Here is a 19279-nt window from a genome sequence, read left to right as displayed (position 1 = left end):
GACAATTGGTAATGACATCATCTGTACGCGACAGAACAAAAGCTCATGTTTATTTGAAGCGATATTAGACAAACATGAATCTGGTCAGTGTAATCATTGTAGACTTCCAGAAACAATAGAGCATGTGCTGATTAACTGTAGGGCGTATGAAAGTGAAAGACTCCAGTTAAAAGAGGAATTAAAATTCCCTGACATTACAGAATGTGCTAAACAGTTCTTATAAAGGTAATAAAGCTATTATAAGTTTCCTGAAAATAACAAAGTTATATAATAGAATATAGGTAGATTTTTTATCCCTTTTAATTAGTTTAATATTATTATTTTATCAATGCCTCACACTCCATCCCATTAGGTGGCGGAATATGCACCTACGATGGTTTGCCAACCACCAGAGAATATCAAAAGAACAAGAAGCGATATTGGAAGAATGCTTGCATGTGTAAGTAGCGATTTTATATATTTAAGCTATCGTACCTACACTGTTCTTAACTCATTAATTATTAATGCTTGATGTACAGTCGCAGAAATATTCACGCGCTGTTAAGTTACAGCGTCTGAATGAAATAAAATAAATCTCGAATGGAGACATTCGCAAATGCATTCATCTAACGTTAACGTTAACTGTGTTGAAGAATAGAGACAGTACTCTTGGTTCCACTTTTATGTGTTTCAGAATAGACATTTTCACAGATGGACGATCTATTATTAAATGAAGTTGCGTCGCCATCACGAGCACATAATGCTATTTGTCCAATTTATCTCTTAATTATGCAGATAAGAACGTTAAGGATTTACAAGTGTACAGTATGAAATGTAAAAACTGACAACATAGGGTAATTTACTAACTACTAAGCTATACAGTATAAACAATATTAAACATGTAATAACCAGTATTTTAAGGGCTAAAAATTAGAACATACTTTCTTTTTTTTCATAATTTTTGAGAGCACAATTTCATAAATAATGGCTGTTTATTATATGTGCTGCTTAGCGGTTTGTGTGAAAATTAATTGCAATTCTAATACAGTTTTGTTTCAGATCCTCACTAAGTAGAGAGTGACCGACCGAAAAGTGCAGAGATGACCTCACAGAGAGTCCTCCCGCAAAGCAAAGAGACTCTACTGCAGAACTACAACAAGAGACTTAAAGATGACATCAGGTCAATTCTAGACAATTTTACAGAAATAATCAAAACTGCCAAGGTATGTTAGCATGCATGCATTGTGTTGGATGACATTCATATTGACATGATTTAGCTCCAAAACAATAATCTGGTTATCTCATCGATCAGGTGGAAGACGAGACTCAGGTTTTCAGGGCGACACAAGCTGAGCAGGACCACTATGAAATGCATGTGCGAGCCGCCAACATTGTAAGATGTACAGTGATGAACAGACACCTCATATACCAGTTAACACATTTAAAAGGATAGTTTACCCCAAAATGAAAATTCGGTCATCAATTACTCACGCTTGCGTCATTCAAAATCCATAAGATTTTCCTTCATCTTCAAACACATAAGGATTTAAAAAAAAAAAAAATCTGTGAGATTTCTGTCCCTCCATTGAAAGTATAATTGCCCAAAACTTTGACGTTTCAAAACATTCATAAAAAGATTGTAAAACATTGATCAGCAGATATATACATAGGGCACTCACATAATGGTAAACAGAAACTCAGTTGTACTTGCGTCACACGCGAGAACAAACCTCATTGGTGCTCAAACGTGCTGCCGTGATGCGAGAATGAAACTCATTGGTTCATTGGTGCATTCGCTGATCAATGTTTATATGTGAATAAAAGCCTAAGTTAAACTTGTTCGTCATATATAGCGACCATGTCTCTTCAGAAGAATTTGGATTGAACCGCTCGATTCATATGGATTTATTTTACAATCCCTTTACATTTTGAAGCGACTAGACTTTAAATGGAGCGAGAGAAATCTCTCAGATTCCATTAAAAATATCTTCATTTGTGTTCTGAAGATGAATGAAAGTTTCATGGGTTTGTGGTAACATGTGGGTGAGTAATTGAAAACAGAATTTTCCTTTTTGTGTGTACTTTACCTTCAATGTGTTTGTTTTAGGTACGTGCAGGAGAGTCTCTCATGAAGCTTGTCTCGGACCTGAAGCAGTTCCTCATCCTAAATGACTTTCCCTCTGTCAATGAGGCCATCAGTCTCCGCAACCAGCAGCTGCGCACGCTGCAGGAAGAGTGCGACAAGAAGCTCATCTCCCTGCGTGATGAGATTGCCATCGACCTGTATGAGCTCGAGGAAGAATATTACTCCTCCAGGTACAAATAGACCAGTGATCCCAAACGTGTTCAGTTACCTCTGCCTTCAATTGCTTACAAACGTGATGCTTATGTACATCATAAGAACATAACACAGGGTGATTTATGGAGCCAGGCATTAATATGTCTATAAAGATATTTTTAACTTACTTGCACAACCAATTATTGGCTCCAACCGTTGATCATTTTAAAATATGCGCTAACCCTGTTGGTTTGCCGTATTTGTTTTATTACATCTTGCTAGTTTGGTCCTCTATAAACATACAAACATTCATATCATACCATTGTGCCTTAATAACAGTGTTCGTTCTTGCAGGTAAGCCTATAGCTAATGAAAGAGTGTATTCTCCTCTGACACAGCTCAGTCGTGTAGTAAGACTCACTACCAATTTAGATACTGTAGAGTGTAGACCCTTGGGTTTTATTCCACTTGTCATGTTTATAACAAGCCAGACATCATCATATCTGTTTCTGCTATGCTTCTAATATAGCAAAATCCATATATCCATATTGTCATATCCATCCATATTGCAGTCACACCAAAGACATTATAAAGCACTTTCTATATAATTGGTTTTGTACAAGAAAACCCTTCTGTTATACATATATAAGTGCATGTAAATATTTTCCCTCCGGGTGCCTTAATCAATTGTGTTTTAGAAGATTTACTTCATTTTGCAATCAGGAATCAGGATGTGTATTTACGTTTATTAATGGTGCTGGTCAGATTAATTATTTTATAGAGATTAGTATAAATCTGGATCTTTATTGCTATTTAAAGATTTTAGATACATTTAAGCTGTCTTTGAAGCACAACATTGTAACCATTAATATTTATATGTGAAGACATTTCTTTGGGTTATAATGGAAATAATTTCATAATTGAAATAGTTTTTAATTTTAATGTCATTTGATTGGACACAATGTTGGATGAGCTTCAAAATTCTTTAGAATTTTTAAGAAAGAATATAGGGTGCTGTAAGTAGTGTATAAATTACTTTTATGGAATCATATTAATTTGCTTACTGGTAGAAAATTGTTAAGATCAAGAAACACTTTTCCCCCTGAAAATTCATAAATGGCATTTTTTTTCTTTTTCTGTTAAATTAATTGAATATTGTGCAACTGGCAAAATATTTTATCTTTCAGTGGCATATGTCATTTTCAAAATGTAATATTTATAATTTTAAAAAGCATTTGTTTTGCTCAGTGGTTTAAAATCGCACTATACTATGTTTCTTTGTGGTGACGTATTTAGTAGAAACAGTGTTGGTCACATAAGTGCCTGTTTAAAATGTATCAGATTATTTGTCAGTTTTTCCACAAACTATTTCAAATTCCATAAATAAACCAGATAGAAACGAGAGCACATTTAGTGTCCGATCTATTATTTGCTCGTCTCCGATTTGGAATTTATGTTCTGCCTCTGTCTGTTGAATTTATAGTCTAAATTCTCTGCTGCTTACAGCCTTTCGCTTTTCATCTATTAAGCAATTCTATTATTAAACTCTACACACATCTGTTCAATGCACAGAAACACAGCAAACAGAAGAGTAATGTGATCTGACAGACCAAAACTCAAAGGACATCATGTGACCACACGTTTCCAATCAATAAGTTAGTGGCAATCCTGAATAATGCTTTTCACAACTTCCTTTCCCTGCTTGGGCTTCCTTTCCCAGTTCTTTCATGTTTTGTGAGTTTGTATGTGTCCTTTACGAATGTTCATTATTCATATATACTCCTAATTGTTTGCCGAGTGTGTTTTTAGGCAGAAGTGGACAGTAGAAATGTCAGTTTGTGTGCTTGTGTGTAACGTGTGTGTATAACATTTCTAGCTGTGGACAGTGGGATGGTGTTGAGTTGCCACTTTGTGAGGCCTTTCATCGGCGGGACAGTTGGGGGTCCCCCGAGACGACCTCTGACCTTTCACATGCCCACCCAGAGGATTCAGACCATTTGGGGACCCAGGAGTCCATGCACGGCAGCAGCGCTAGTGAGCAGTCGTGAAATACTGGCGGCTTCCTTCATGGACCAGTTAGATTACACAGCCAAGAAACTTGCCATCTAAATAAGCCCCATTTAAAACCTCCAGCTATAGACTGCAAATCTAGAGAACTACTTGAATTGATGAGAATTTTTCCTACAAAAATGACACTGAATTAATACAGAGAACATTTCGTATAAATAGTATTTCAGTATTGTAGCTAGGTAACTTAGTTCTTGGTAACAGTGGTATAATAAAGTGTTTTTCTTTCTGTCTGTTTATTGGTTACATTTAATGCCTCTAGTTTGAGTAATAATATAACTATTCTATACATTATTTTCATCATTGTTCTGAAAAAAAAAGTAGAATAAAAAATATCTGTAATTAAACTTGTTTAAGGAAATTGTGTTTTCTATGTTAATAGAAAATAAGACTTCTTTGTAAACATGCTGCATACATTCAAAGTAAATCTTGCTCCTCAATTTAAGTAACAAAATACAAGGTCACTATGTCACATGTAAGTACATGTGCACTGTAATGCTCTTCATGACAGCCAAGGAAGTGTTGTCTTTGTCATTATTTTAATCACATACACACCCACACACATACATTTTTTTTGCTGTGATACCTTAGGGTGACCTTTCCATTTTAGGTTGTTTCAAGACATCCAAGCAAGAACTAATAGGGATGAAAATTTTACTTTTATTTCATTAGGTAATAATGTAGAATAAAAATAACTTTTAATAATAAAAAATGAGGTTTAATTAATATAGTCATCAAGCAATTTTGTTGATTTGTTCCACTTCGGACTGAAACATGTTAACATGTTGCACAGTACATAGCTATTAAACCAAAATGTCCTACTTTTAAAAAGTTTGCAAAAACTATCAATGTTTGGGGAAAGTTTTATTGTAAAATGTTTATGATTGTAAGCTATGGATACATTTTTAACGGTAAAAAATATTTACATCACTCAATTTACAGAAAGAAAAAAAAGTGTACGTCTAGTTGACTACAACGAAGGTGGAGGATTAGTATCGTCGGTTCATCTTCTTGAATTTTTCATAGTGGTAGTCATCTGTGGCCTTCTCATTATTCGGTCTCTTGCGGAAGTTGGGAGGTGAGGCTGAAGAAAAGAACAAACAAAGCTAAATTCATTAAAAGTGATTCAATCTGTCAATTAAGCAAAATAGGTTTTCGTCCTGATCTTACGCTCAGGTGCCGGATTCTCAGTGTCTCCTACTCGTAGCGGCCTGGCTTTGGGCTCTTCTCTGTGGGCTCTTCTCTGGGGAGCGTTCACATCCTCGTGATAGACTTGAGAGAAGAACAGAAAATGACTTAACATTTCTCCTTTAGGGAAGGACAGGAAATGTTTCAAATATTCCTAGTTAGTAATCTACATGTTTAAACATTAGGCATGGATGAGGCTGTAATTCATAAAATTGTGAAATGAATCTTGATGTGATGGACAAAACAATACCTCTGAATATAAAATACACAGTTTTACTCATATAGTAAATTGGTTTATGTAAAGAAATAATTGTATAATTATTTATTGAAGGACAAATACACATTACAAAAAATATTTAAAATAAAATGTTTTGTAATTTCTAATCATATAGGAATCCTGGGGGGAAAAATAGTAGCACAACTGCTGTCAACATTTCTAATAAGAAAAGTTTCTAGAGAAGCAAATCAACAGAATGATTTCTGAAGGATCATGTGACACTGAAGACTGGAGTAATTGCTGCTGAAAATCACAGAAATAAATGACATTTTAAATTATTAAAATAGAAAAGAGTTATTCGAAATTGTAATAATATTTCACAGTACTGTTTTACAGTATTTAGTGAACATAAGAGACTTCAAAAACATTACAATCTTACTGACCCCAAACTTTTGAAGGAACGGTAGAATGTGTGTACACTTACAGCGGTTATGCTGGACATAATTCACAGCAATGTTAGTGGGAACAAAAGAGGTCCCGTTGTCTTTCTTCTTATTCCTCTGCTCAGCAAGCAGCTTTGCTTTGGCATCTTCTGTGCTGATGATGTTCTTTATCTTCGCACTTAAAATGATTGGAAAAAGAGGGTTTTGGAGTTGGCAGTCCAGCTAGGTGGCTCTAATTAGCCAGACTACAGAGGAAATATCTGATGCGATCAATGGAAAATGTCTGAATTAGTTTTGGGCTTTACTTACTCTATCCCCAGATCCACCTCTGGAATTCCACTCAGCATCTGATTGGACAACATCTCTTCGGTCTTTTTGGCAGAATTGACACGGATGCTCTCTGGAAGCTCGTACAGGAGGTCCTCTGGATTCTTCACCTTCACCTTCTGCACCTCTGCCTCCACCATGCCTTTCTTTTTTTTTAATTCAGTCTCAATGTACTTCATCCTGAATGAAATCAGATACAAGAAGAGAGAAGATAAAAACATAAGCTGAAGAAAAAACACCAATAAAGAAAGACCATCATGCAGATGGTTTGCCCACACACATAGGAACTTACATGTCTGCATCTTCATCTCGTCTGTTAGTCTCTGCAGAAAAGGATGTACCAAGATTCAGGTCGTTTTCATCCGCTGTCCTATAGTAGAGGAAAAGTTAATTAAAAAAAACATCAACTTTAAATGAAAAGCAAATATGATATCATAACACTTACATGTCTCGGTTTCTGTCTTTAACTTTCTTCATGTCAACAACACCTCCAGTCTTCAGTTTAAATGGGTCGTCCTAACGCACAAAACATTATTTGACCCCTCTATTAGTTCATAAATTATTGGTTCATTAGTTATTAGATAAACAAACTATAACACTACAAGACCTTCATTGTACTACAAAATGTAATTTGATTAAAATCAGAAAGAAAAAAAGCATAACGTTACCTCAAGCTCAGCATCCAAAGGGAGCTTCTCGCCTACAAGTAACGTTGCAATGCTGGAGGAATAGAATGAAAAAGCAGCATGTATTGTTCCGTAAATAATTGAGCATACTTGAAAATGATTTTGAATCCATAAATTAGAAATTAAACACTGTACAAAAATAAGACTTGTGCAAACGTTTAAGACTGACTAGACATCTGACCAACCTCACTCCATGCTGCCTTTTTCGTAGACTTTGAAGCTCCCTGGCTTCATCCAGTTTGGACCTTGAAAAGCAAATTTAAATGTAAAACATTTAAAAATATTTACATTTTATATTGTTTATAAAAATGCATCTGCATGTAACATCTAAATAATACTGACACGTGTATAAATGCTTTTCTGTAGTTCGGCTGATCTATTATGGCTAAATTTAGTGTAACGTTATTTGGCCTAAATGTGATAAACATAAGTTAACGTTAGCTGCTACTGCTACCTGACGACGGCTTTTGTCTCGTCGTCTTCCTCGTCGGATGAATCCTCTTTCTTCCTTCTAAAATTCTTACCCGGTGGCATGGTTTCAGATAACTATTTAAATCTATATATTTAATGTTTATTTTATCCCTTCACACGCAAGCAAGCAACGTCGGCGGTCTGTGTTTAGTGACGGACCTCTATCTCCACATTTCCCGAAACTTCCGCTGACATCACAATAACTGTATTAACAGCTGATCTAAGATCAGCTCATCCGTTTTCCATATAGCCGTTTAACGGAGTAAAGCGACTATGGTCGATAAAGAGACTGGTTTAAGATCAGCTACTTTTATGAATTGAAAAAAAAAAAGAGGTATAAATAATAACAAAATAATTAAAAACATGAACCGCCCAAACAAGTAGTATGTACATTTTAATAGTGTAAGTAAATAAAAAATAGTTTTTTGATCAGATGAAAGAGCTGAAAGCATTCATTGGCTCTGGTCAAAGCTGTGACGCACACTATTGCTATATTCAGTATGGATGCTATTTAGTGCACTGTTATCCACCTCTGTTACTTACAAACACCACAGATTGGCCTAAAATGATCATCTATGAGTTTCATTTTTGTTTATGTCTGACAGGTAAATAACTGTTTTTATCTTTCCTTTGGTTAAAGCGAAGTGTCACTGTTAAATTGTCATTTCGACTGAGCGTATGAAAAGTGTCTTGCAGCCCGAGTGGAAATATGGCCTGTTTATTCTGCAAGATCGTGTGTTGTAAAACAGCTTTTGAGTGGTTGACGATGTCATTTTGTGGAATTGTATTGTGTTGAAGAATAAGATAATTACCGAAGCCGCAGAAAGTATCCGTATGTTTTGAGATTATTTTTCTAATAAGATGAATCTAGTTCATAATTGTTTTTCAGTTTGACTTTTCTTGCGAACAGCAGATTTACAGATTATTTGTATAATGTATTATTGTGCATTTGTCCATTGTAACAGTGGACGGGGTGATATCAGGGTGATGTGCGATGAATTCATCATTCAGTCGTGCTAGGCGCATGAAACAGCAGTTTTGGGCTGGGCTCCTCAGTCCTGAGAGTTTCAGACACCGACTCACATTGCCATCTCACATTAAGCAGATGTGCTAGAAATCAGAATCAGTTTTATTTCTTTTTTTTTCTATAATTATAATTTTAAATAATGTATTCAATGATGGCAGATTTTCTCTTTCACACTGATATTGAGAGTGTAAGTTTATTTTAGAAGGTTATACTTAAAGGGACAAATAATTTAATTGTCAAAGTTTTCTCACTCTCATATTTTTCCAAACCTGTTTATTTTTCTTTCTTCTGTAGAGCACATATTGAGATGTTTGGCAGAATCTTTTCGTGTGTGTGTGTGTGTGTGTGTGTGTGTGTGTGTGTGCATAGAATAAATGTGAATGGTGACTGACTTAATATTTCTTTTTGTTTAAAAGTCAAGAACAATTTGAGGCTAAATAGATAATTTCATTCCTTTTTTTGGGGTGTACTTTAACCCCAAAACTTCACAGCTGTTAATTGTATTGATGTTGTGTAGAGTTGTATCAGTAGTTGCCCATTCTTTGTGCTTTGTAATAGAGTGATGTCAAAATCAAGATGACTGACAGCGGGGATCTTTGTCCTCACTTGGACTTTATTGGTGAAGTAACTAAGGAGGAACTTATTCAGAAATCAAAGGTACTTTTGATGATATTTAAGTCTTAAATGTATTATAAGTGCTGTGTATTGAATTGTATTTTGTTATTTTACTCAAGGGCACGTGTCAGTCATGTGGGGTAGGTGGACCAAACCTCTGGGCATGTCTACAGGTAAGGAGCCTTTTCTCTAACAATCATACAAGCACAATAGACGTTAAGCATGTAGACATTTTTTTTGAATGCAATCTTTAAGATTAGGCCCAGAACATCTCTTTAAAATCAGCATGAAATCAAAAATCACAGTTCATATTTTTAATGGAATATTTCAGTATCTTATTTATCCGGGCAGATCATTATTTTTTAAGTTCATGTGCCCTCATAATCTTTAATCAAAATAACTTCCCTTCCTCTTGCAACAACATTTCTTCTCTTTTCTGATTATGGCTTTAAATGATGGACAAAACAGAGCAAGTGCATGAACACTGCACAGAAGTGAATTACAGCAGCGCGAGCACTGTGATAAAGCTCGCACGTAAAATGAAAACTTGCAGAAATCACAAATCCCACACTCAAGCACAAAAAAAATGATTGTGCACACAAATCAGTTTTCCAAACCTTTGTGTTAACACATGCTATTGGCAGCTGGCCTTCTCTGGAACTCTTATTTTGATTGGCTGTTTGTATTACATTAAAGGTTGTATCAGTGATTTCAGGCCCAAAAATAAATGTCTAATCTTTCCTAACGATCCGCTAGCTGCCCGCCCCATAAGCATGCCGTCCAAAAACCGCGTCTCTGTAGGCAGCCTAGGCTCTGAGATCTGCACACAAAAAAAAATGTGTACAACCACCACTCAAAACAAAAATAAAGTGTTCCAACCAATCACTGACAGGGGCGGGTGTTGTGAGGTTTTGCGCTCGTGCACGGCTGGATGCGAAATCGGAGGAACACCCGCCCCTGTCAGTGATTGGTTGGAACACTGTTTATTTTGGTTTAGAGTGGTGGTTGTACCCATTTGTTTTTGTGTGCAGATCTCAGAGCCTAGGCTGCCTACAGAGACGCGGTTTTTGGACGGCATGCTTATGGGGCGGGCAGCTAGCGGATCGTTAGGAAAGATTAGACATTTATTTTTGGGCCAGAAATCACTGATACAACCTTTAACAATGTCCTCCTGTTGTGATTGGCTGTTGTTGGCCCTCTCCAAACAAAGACACTCAAAACGGGCTGTGTTGGGAATGGGATGGCACACAGTAAAGTTTTCTGTCCAAGTTCATACATATGTTGAATGAATGAATTGCGAGTGTATTAAATGTATTATAGTGTATCATTATATATGTATCATTCATTCATTCAGTTGTTTTCTCATGATCTAAACATAAAATGCTGTTTTCTCATGGTGTAATTTTATCTTAAATTGGTTTGATATAAACAACGGTAAAGTTGGTTTAATATTGGACTTCCGTTTGACAAAAAAAAAATTCTTCAACATTAAACGATGTGCAATCACAAAATAGTAGTGGTTCATTGCTGTCTCTCTTTTAGATCATGCACGTAAAGCATCATTCCTAAACATAGCCGCAAGCACCAATGGCCCATGATGACCAAGTAAACACTAATAAATAACTCATGTAATATTTTTGTAGAAATAGTAATATACTATATTGAATGCAGAAATACTACACAGATCAAACTTTCAAATTACTTAAATACTCATGTTCGAAAAAGCAAATGAATCGAATAATTCTTGTGCTGCAAGTGCTTCTAATTTGGTGTCAGGTTATATAAGATTGTGCTGTCTTTATGTTTCTTTTTTATTCATACCAGTATAAGTGTCTTTATAGAAATCTTAAAATATGTATTTTCTACAAAAGGCAAACAAATTTGAATTTCGTTTTAAATGGACAGCAATATATTTAATCATGTCTGGCAATTTTAAAAATGTTTTATCTGTCTATAAAAGTTAAATAAACATTTAATATGCCGTTCACATATTTATATGTACACTAATTATATAAAACTACAAGTGAACTAGATCAATGCATTTATTTCCATTCAAAGGGATGGAAACTGATGGCCTCTCTAGTGAGCAACATTAATATCACACCCTTCATCTTTCATTTGAAAAAGCTGACCGTTTATAATTTGCTATAAGCCTCTATCATACATTATTTAAACTAAGCATATTTGCCTTAATATATGCATGTTTGCTGCTGCTCCAATGCACAGAGATTCGTACAGCTACTAAGACATCTGTAGGAACTCAGAAAGAAAACGCATCCCTTTAATGCAAGCAGCCAATCAAAATAAGAGTTCCAAAGAAGACCAGCAACCAGTTACATTTATTAACAGATAGGTTTGGATCCCGCCCCATGCCAAAACTCACTTGTGATTTGTGATTTCTGCAGGTTTACATTTTATGTGTGAGCTTTGACACTGTGCTCACAATGCTGTAATTCACTTGCACACTGTTCTTGCACTTATGCTGTTTTGTTCATCATTTAACACCAAATCTGATGATGTGTTTTTCAGTGCAAGTGCAGGACAACCTGTAACTCATATTAGATTGCAGCATTAGCAAACAACAACGGTGCAATCAATTACCGATGGACAAAATCAAGTCCCGCCCTGCATTTTTTCTTTTTTGAGAGGCAGTAACAAAAGACTATTGCAACTTCTGTTTCATGTTGACTTCAAAGTAAATCATATATTTCTTGAAAATCATTACTCTCTTTGTCCTGTTTTGCTCACAGTGTGACTGTCCCTATGTAGGCTGTGGAGAATCATATTCTGATCACAGTACTATACACGCACAGGTGACTTTCTTACAGTTTGCTTAATCATTTAAATATTTTGTGCTCACTTTCTTTTTATCTAAGCATTCATTCTATTTCTATCTAGGTATCATCCATATATGATTTTTTTGTTCTTTTGTACATGTGTGCATCTTCTTTTTACCCTTTTCCAGGCCAGAAAACACAATCTGACAGTAAACTTGACCACATTCAGGGTGTGGTGTTATGTCTGTGAGAGGGAGGTGTTTCTGGAACCAAAACCTGTTACTCCTATATCATTAGCTCACTGCTGCAAACCACATGAACAGGTAAATTCATCTGAATATTTAAGAAATCTATACTTTCTACTGTTTAAGATTATATAAACATGATTAAGATGGTACTTCCTGTTCCTGCATTATTCATATCAGTCTGAAGATCTCATTTATAATTTATAAAGCACATGTACAATATAAAATACACAATTCACTAATTTTTAAGGATCATCTTCCCTAGACATATCACCCACTGAAGGCGGTTCCTATCGCAGTGGCGGATGAGGAAGGCTCAGAATCTGACGAGGATGAGCTTAAACCTAGAGGTATAATCATGTAGACAGGAAGCTAGTACATATTGCATGGCATTTCAAATCCTGAATAATGATAAATGACAAAGGACACCCACCTAGGCATTGATGGGGACACATGCACTACCATTCAAAAGTTTGAGATCAGTACGATTTTTAAATGTTTTTGAAAGTCTTTTATGTGATTAAATGCACAGTAAGAACCATAATATTTTGAAATATTATTACAGTTCTAAACAAATTACAGTTCTCTTTTTTATTATATTTTAAAAGAGCTGGATTTTCAGCAGCCATTTCTCCAGTCTTCAGAAATCATTCTTATACGTTGATTTGCTGCTCAATTTGTTGAAAACGTAGTATTTTTGTGGAAACCGTGATATCTTTTGCCAGGATTCTTTGATAAATAGAAAGATAAAAAGAACAGCATTTATTTTAAATTGATTTTTTTTTAAATATAAAACTTTTTACCGTCATTTGATCAATTTAATGCATTCTTGTTAAATAAAAGTATTAATTCTTAATATTTATATTATAAAAAATGTTTTTATTGATGACCTTTTATATAAACTTCTACATTTGTATTTACTAACAGATGTGACTATCTTACCCTGTTTATACAACAGCTTAAATGAGCGGATTCAATAATGATTGATAACCAGTCAATTTCCTTTTCTGTTTTTTTTTTTTTTATATGAAAATATCTCTTAATGGAAGTACATAGCCTGAATTAAATTGAGTCTCATTGTCATTGATTATGTGTAATGACTAAGATTCTATTCCACACTGCGAAATTTGAGGGTCATCTTTCATTTCCAAAAGCAAAATTTAGCAAAGTTGTAGGCTGATGTTTGCATTACTTGTTATCGTTAATAGTCTTTATTCTATCTCAGGTCTCACAGGGATGAAGAACATTGGGAACTCGTGTTACATGAATGCTGCGCTGCAGGCCCTGTCCAACTGGTGAGCTCACAACTTGTGCAACATTAATAGTATTCACCTAGCTATCACAATTTATTTATTTTTTACATTTTTTTACGATTCTAAAATATTTTTTTTATTCCAGAATCGATATTAATTCAAATTTAATTGCTTTATTTTTGTCCTTGCTTGTAGATGAAGTTGACAGAAGTTAGCCATTTTCGTTCCAACAGAGGATGAAATGTGTCGTTATCTATGAGTGTTATCATAGTGTGAGTGGGACGTAATATCCCAAGTGGATGCGTGAAAGAGACGTGAGACTGAAAGCATTGATAAGCCCTCGCGCTACTCATATGCTGAGAGAGAGACAAGACAATAGAGCTGCACGATTCATCTTTAATAGACTGTGTTCTCAATTCAAACACCCAAGCTATCTTTCAATTCATTTGTCTATTAAACTTTGACAAAATCATATCGCAACATTCAAAGCTGTGAGAGAGTTGTCATGAAACAGCTTCACAAACAGTCTTTTCAACCTCATAGTATCATTATTTCTGTGATGCAATAGTTACAATTATCATAGAAGTACTTGGATAAAAGTGTAAAGTTCAAATATGAACACTTGATGACGTGACTGATTTCACTGGTTTGTTTTTCAGTTCTGTGCATCATGTCCCTTAAATTGACAATGGTTTCCCTCTTTATTTTTATTTTTCTCTTCAGTCCTCCTTTGACTCAGTTTTTCCTGGATTGCAGTGGGTTGGTGCGTACGGATAAGAAGCCGGCATTGTGTAAAAGCTTTCAGAAGCTTATCTCTGAGCTCTGGCACAAGAAACGGTAAGGCAAGGCAAGGCAAGTTTATTTATATAGCACATTTCATACACAATGGTAATTCAAAGTGCTTTACATAGAAGAAATTAAAATAATCAAAAGAAATCAGAATAATTAAAACAGTTTAGAATAAAAGATAAAATACAGAAATCAGAATAATTAAAACATAAAATAAAATACAGTGCAAACAGTTGGACGAACAGTGGCACAGTGCTCATTCAGTAAATGCACAGTTAAACAGATGTGTTTTGAGTCTGGATTTGAATGTGACTACTGTAGGAGCACATCTGATCTCTTCTGGAAGCTGGTTCCAGCTGCGGCTGGCATAGTAGCTAAAAGGCGGACTCGCCATGCTTAGAGTGAACCCTTGGTATTTCTAGCCGATGTGATCCTAATGATCTGAGTGATCTGTTGGGTTTATATTCAGTGAGGATATCTGCAATGTATTGAGGTCCTAGGCCATTGAATGATTTATATACCAGTAATAATACTTTAAAATCAATCCTAAATGTAACTGGCAGCCAGTGTAAAGACCTGAGGACTGGTGTGATGTGTTCATATTTTCTGGTTCTGCTCAGAATCCTAGCAGCAGCGTTCTGTATGAGCTGCAACTGTCTTATGGTCTTTTTGGGAAGGCCAGTGAGAAGTCCATTACAATAATCCACCCTACTGGTGATGAAAGCATGCACAAGTTTTTCTAAGTCTTGACTGGAAACAAAGCATCTAATTCTTGCAATATTTTTCAGGTGATAGTATGCTGATTTAGTTATTGCTTTGACATGTCTACTGAAACTAAGGTCTGACTCTAGAGACACACCCAGATTCCTGACTTGATTTTTAGTTGTTTGACCCCTAGACTGAAGGTATGCGTTCACCTTGAGAACTTCATCTTTGTTTCCAAACGCAATGATTTCAGTTTTGTCTTTGTTTAACTGAAGAAAGTTTTGGCACATCCAATTGTTTACTTCATCAATGCATTGGCAAAGGGAGTCAATGGGGCTGTAATCGTTTGGCGATAGGGATAAGTAGAGCTGTGTGTCGTCTGCATAGCTATGGTAAGCGATTTGGTTCTTTCTCATTATTTGGCTCATTGGGAGCATGTACAGGTTGAATAGGAGTGGCGCAAGAATTGAGCCTTGAGGGACTCCGCATGTCATGGATGTCCACTCAGACTTATGGTCTCCTATACTCACATAATAACCTCTGCCTCCTAAGTAAGCTAAGCTCCTAAGCCCGACCCAGTTTTCCAGCCTGTCAAGAAGTATTTTGTGATCGACAGTGTCAAATGCAGCACTGAGGTCGAGTAGTACCAGCACTGATAATTTGCCTGTATCAGTATTTAAGCGAATATCATTTATTATCTTTATGAGCGCGGTCTCTGTACTGTGGTGCGGTCGGAAACCAGATTGAAAATGGTCAAAGTATCCATTCGAGCTTAAGAATTTGTTCAGCTGATTGAAGACAACTTTTTCAATGATCTTGCCTATGAAAGGAAGATTTGAGATCGGTCTATAGTTGTTTAATATGGTCTTATCCAGATTGCTCTTTTTCAGGAGGGGCTTGACAACAGCAGTTTTCAGGGAGGTCGGAAAACTCCCAGAGAGAAGTGAGGCATTTACCACTTCTAGGAGATCTGCTTCTAAGCTGTGTAACACATTTTTGAAAAAAGATGTGGGAAGTGCATCAAGGGCGCAGGTTGATGTTTTTAGTTGCTGTACGGTTTCTTCCAAAATTTTGCCATCAATTTCTTCGAAATCAGACATAGTGGCTACTTTCTCGTGCTGTTGTTTGATCTGCCTGACCCCAGCGCAACTCAAGGATGAGCTGATCACCTTTCTGATATTATTGATTTTCTCAGAGAAGAAAGAAGCAAACTCACTGCACTTTCTCACTGAGAGCATTTCACTGGGAATCTGGCTTGGGGGGTTTGTCAGTCTCTCTACAGTAGCAAAAAGAGTGCGCGTGTTGTTTATATTGCTGTTTATAATATTCGAGAAAAAAGTCTGTCTAGCTTTGCTTAGTTCCTTATTGAAAGCATGGATGCTGTCTTTGTAGATGTTATAATGGACTACAAGTTTTGTCTTCCGCCACATGCGCTCTGCTTTTCTGCATTGTCTTTTCATATTTTGCACTGCTGTTGAGTTTCTCCAAGGTGCATTTTGTCTGCCACTCTTCTTCCTGACTTTCACAGGAGCAATATCATCAATTACACTCTTAACTTTTGAGTTAAAAGAATCAAGGAGAAAATCAACAGAGTCAGCAGATATGCTTGGTGTTAAAGATATAGCCTTCGTAAATAGTACACTAGTGTTCTCATTTAAGCATCTCTTCTTGACAGACACAGATCTAGCTTCAATGGCAGGAGAGATCAATATATCAAAGAAAATACAAAAATGATCAGACAGTGCTACATCCTTAATAACAATTGATGAAATGTTTAGACCCTTACTGATAAGTAAATCTAGAGTGTGTCCACGATTATGTGTGGCTCCATGTACATGCTGAGTCAGATCAAAAGTTTTTAAAAACAGTTTTGATTTCTTTTGCCATTTTGTTTTCTGCATTATCTATGTGAATGTTAAAATCTCCAGCAATGGCAAAGCAGTCAAACTCTGAGGAAATAGAACTTAACAGTTCTGTTAAGTTCTCAGCAAAAGCTGGAGAGTATTTTGGAGGCCTGTAAACAATGATAAGTAAAATGCGTGGAGCACCTTTTAACACAATACCCAGATATTCGAAAGACGGGTAATTCCCAAATGATATTTGCTTACATTGATAGACATCTTTATAAAGAGCAGCTAAACCTCCGCCTCTTCTGACAGCTCTGCAGACACTCATAAAAGTAAAGTTAGGAGGGGCTGTTTCATTGAGGACTGTTGCACTGCAACTTTCTTCTAGCCAAGTTTCATTTAGCAACATAAAATCCAGGTTGTATGTGGTTATTAAGTCATTGACTAAAAGTGATTTATTTTTAAGTGAGCGGATGTTTAAAAGTGCTAACTTAACAGTCTTACTTTTTGTCCCCACAGCAATCTTGGTATGTCGTGTAATAGGCACCAGATTAGATGGGTTTGCTGTACGGCTTTTGAAGGCCTTAGACTTTCTATCATGTAATTGAACAGCAATAGAAAAAGATACAGGCACACTGGGTTCCCGCTTGTTCTGTAAACATTTGAGAAAGTTATTGTTATCATAGCGGGGACCCGACACATATCACTGAGAGCTGGTATCAGTTGTTTTTGGTTCACCTCGAGCCGCTGGAGGAGGGTGTGGGCCCTGGCGCTGTGGCAGAGGCCGAAGAGCTCTCACAGGAGGAGGGGGAGGGCGAGCTGGGCCCGTAGGCTTTGGTGGTTGTGGGGCCGGGCGTTTTTTGGTTGGTATCTGGGGGCTCGCAGCAAAAGAGTGGGATAGTCTAGTTCCAGCGTGCACCAGTTGTTCCATTTTCTCTGAGAAGCACAGAAGTGGAGATGCTGGAGAGAGTGATAATGTTTCCGGTAACAATCACTGACTTGCCAAACCTCTAAACTAGATCTGGCCAGTTCTAGCGAACCTCATTTTAATCTATTGAGCTTGGTCCTAATTATCTGAACCTTACCGTTCTCTGTTGGTTTTCTTTTTCCCTCTTCTGTACTTTCTTTTGATTTCTGTCCAGGCCAAGCTATGTTGTTCCCACCAGTCTGTTTCATGGAATCAAACTGGTGAACCCCATGTTTCGTGGCTACGCTCAACAGGTATATAAAGCAGTGTTATTTTAGTATTATTTCTATACTATTATATAGTAATTATTCGTTTATTGAATTGGCTTTATTTTTTATTTTAAGTTTTCATTGAAATTTTTGTTTATTTTAGTAATTTTTTGATGTGCTTTTGTCATTTATATTGAGTTTATGAATATTTATATTTAGCTTTATTTTATTTTTATTTCAGTATCAGTTTCAGTAATTTAAGTACGTCAACTTCAATTTATTTTATTTTAGCAAGTTGCTAATTTTCGTTTAATATTTATGTTTACGTTTTTCCATCTAATATTTTTATTTTATTTTAGCTTTATTTATTAACAATAGTTTAGTTTTAATTAACAGTAACAACTCTGATATGAAGATTACTGCAACCTTTCAAGACTGTAGTTGGGTTTCTCATGTAAGCCTCATTGTCTTTTTGTAAAGTACACACTTCTTGCTTCTGTGTTTTAAGGACACTCAGGAGTTTTTGCGATGTCTGATGGACCAGCTTCACGAGGAGCTGAAGGAGCCTTTGACCGACTGCAGCATTGCGGTCTCAGATGTCGACCCTGACCACAACCTTGACAAGCTTAACCATGTCGATGGAGACCGAAGCCCCTCTGAGGACGAATTCCTGTCGTGTGACTCTGGATCAGGAAGCGAGAAAGGAGATGTAGAGAGGGCTGGAGGAGAAGCAGAGCTGCTCATCCAAGATGAGTGCGTTGGAGTGAGAGGAAATGGAGGGATCTCGGAGAAAGAGAAAATGAAGGAGAGAAGAGGAGAAGAGAGGACGCTTGAAATGGATGAGGATGCAGATGTGGATACGGCCGCACAAGAGGGACAGGCAGAGAGAGAAACAGAGGCAACCACTACAACCACAACTGTGCCAACATCAGGGAATACAGGTATGATGTTCTTTTATAATCTTAGGCTACTTTCACACTGTCAGTTTTTGGGATTGCCCACAACATTTACTTACAGGTGTGAGTCTCAAAATGTCCCGTTCACACAGTAACTTATGTAACACACAGTAACAGTAGCGTCTCGAATACTGTCTGTATGAATGTGCAACGTGAGTCAAGCCTGTATTCTCTTACCAGTAACCATAATGACAGTGACCAAAGTAATATTAAAGAAGGCAACATCCATAAAA

At 36.3% G+C, this 19279-nt stretch overlaps 3 protein-coding genes across 8 annotated transcripts in view; 2 read left to right on the top strand and 1 right to left on the bottom strand.

The window, feature by feature from the left end:
- The first annotated feature begins 16 nt into the window (after nt 1-16).
- Nucleotides 17-4671, top strand: med22 (mediator complex subunit 22). 3 transcript variants are annotated; one of them, XM_077240566.1, is made up of 6 exons: nt 17-225; nt 353-439; nt 1028-1202; nt 1292-1372; nt 2087-2295; nt 4134-4671. In XM_077240566.1, exons 3-6 carry the CDS (start codon nt 1080-1082, stop codon nt 4303-4305), a joined length of 585 nt encoding a protein of 194 aa, XP_077096681.1. In that variant the 5' UTR covers nt 17-225; nt 353-439; nt 1028-1079; the 3' UTR covers nt 4306-4671. The 3 variants fall into 3 exon arrangements, with proteins under 3 accessions (XP_077096681.1, XP_077096683.1, XP_077096682.1); XM_077240568.1 differs by lacking the exon at nt 4134-4671 and having other exon boundaries at nt 2087-3664; XM_077240567.1 differs by lacking the exon at nt 17-225 and having other exon boundaries at nt 367-439; nt 1039-1202.
- Nucleotides 4672-4964: 293 nt separating this feature from the next.
- On the bottom strand, nt 4965-7852 carry cunh9orf78 (chromosome unknown C9orf78 homolog). The gene is made up of 9 exons (XM_077240565.1): nt 7640-7852; nt 7371-7430; nt 7168-7219; nt 6945-7015; nt 6792-6869; nt 6482-6679; nt 6214-6350; nt 5495-5596; nt 4965-5408 (listed from the first exon to the last, which is right to left on the bottom strand). The coding sequence occupies exons 1-9, from the start codon at nt 7717-7719 to the stop codon at nt 5314-5316; spliced, it is 873 nt and encodes a 290-aa protein (XP_077096680.1). The 5' UTR covers nt 7720-7852; the 3' UTR covers nt 4965-5313.
- A 169-nt stretch (nt 7853-8021) lies between these two features.
- usp20 (ubiquitin specific peptidase 20) overlaps nt 8022-19279 on the top strand; it is a 31620-nt gene continuing 20362 nt past the window's right edge. For 3 of the 4 annotated variants that reach the window (XR_013206823.1, XM_077240563.1, XM_077240562.1), the window contains exons 1-10: nt 8022-8261; nt 9242-9340; nt 9418-9471; nt 12049-12111; nt 12264-12398; nt 12586-12670; nt 13546-13615; nt 14297-14410; nt 18057-18135; nt 18599-19031. Coding sequence is in view for 3 of the 4 variants with exons in the window: in XM_077240563.1 (XP_077096678.1) it covers nt 9260-9340; nt 9418-9471; nt 12049-12111; nt 12264-12398; nt 12586-12670; nt 13546-13615; nt 14297-14410; nt 18057-18135; nt 18599-19031 (1114 nt within the window). In the remaining variant the exon portion in view is untranslated. Of the gene's footprint in view, nt 8262-9241; nt 9341-9417; nt 9472-12048; nt 12112-12263; nt 12399-12570; nt 12671-13545; nt 13616-14296; nt 14411-18056; nt 18136-18598; nt 19032-19279 lie in introns of those variants that run through there. The other variant, XM_077240564.1, reaches the window with a different exon arrangement.

The sequence above is a fragment of the Siphateles boraxobius genome, unplaced genomic scaffold (genome assembly GCF_051911475.1).
Source record: "Siphateles boraxobius isolate OS27281-9 unplaced genomic scaffold, OSU_SipBor_1 24, whole genome shotgun sequence".
In the NCBI taxonomy this organism is placed as follows: domain Eukaryota; kingdom Metazoa; phylum Chordata; class Actinopteri; order Cypriniformes; family Leuciscidae; genus Siphateles; species Siphateles boraxobius.
This window is presented reverse-complemented; position numbering and strand designations above follow the sequence as displayed.

Excerpts from the sequence above, each read along its gene's own strand:
- med22 (XM_077240566.1), top strand. The coding sequence starts at position 1,080 with ATGACCTCACAGAGAGTCCTCCCGCAAAGCAAAGAGACTCTACTGCAG. Across the intron at positions 1,203-1,291 it reads AAATAATCAAAACTGCCAAG|GTGGAAGACGAGACTCAGGT; the intron begins GTATGTTAGCAT and ends CTCATCGATCAG. Across the intron at positions 2,296-4,133 it reads GAAGAATATTACTCCTCCAG|CTGTGGACAGTGGGATGGTG; the intron begins GTACAAATAGAC and ends TAACATTTCTAG.
- cunh9orf78 (XM_077240565.1), bottom strand. The coding sequence starts at position 7,719 with ATGCCACCGGGTAAGAATTTTAGAAGGAAGAAAGAGGATTCATCCGAC. Across the intron at positions 7,016-7,167 it reads CTTTGGATGCTGAGCTTGAG|GACGACCCATTTAAACTGAA; the intron begins GTAACGTTATGC and ends TTTGTGCGTTAG. Across the intron at positions 6,351-6,481 it reads GAGGTGGATCTGGGGATAGA|TGCGAAGATAAAGAACATCA; the intron begins GTAAGTAAAGCC and ends AATCATTTTAAG.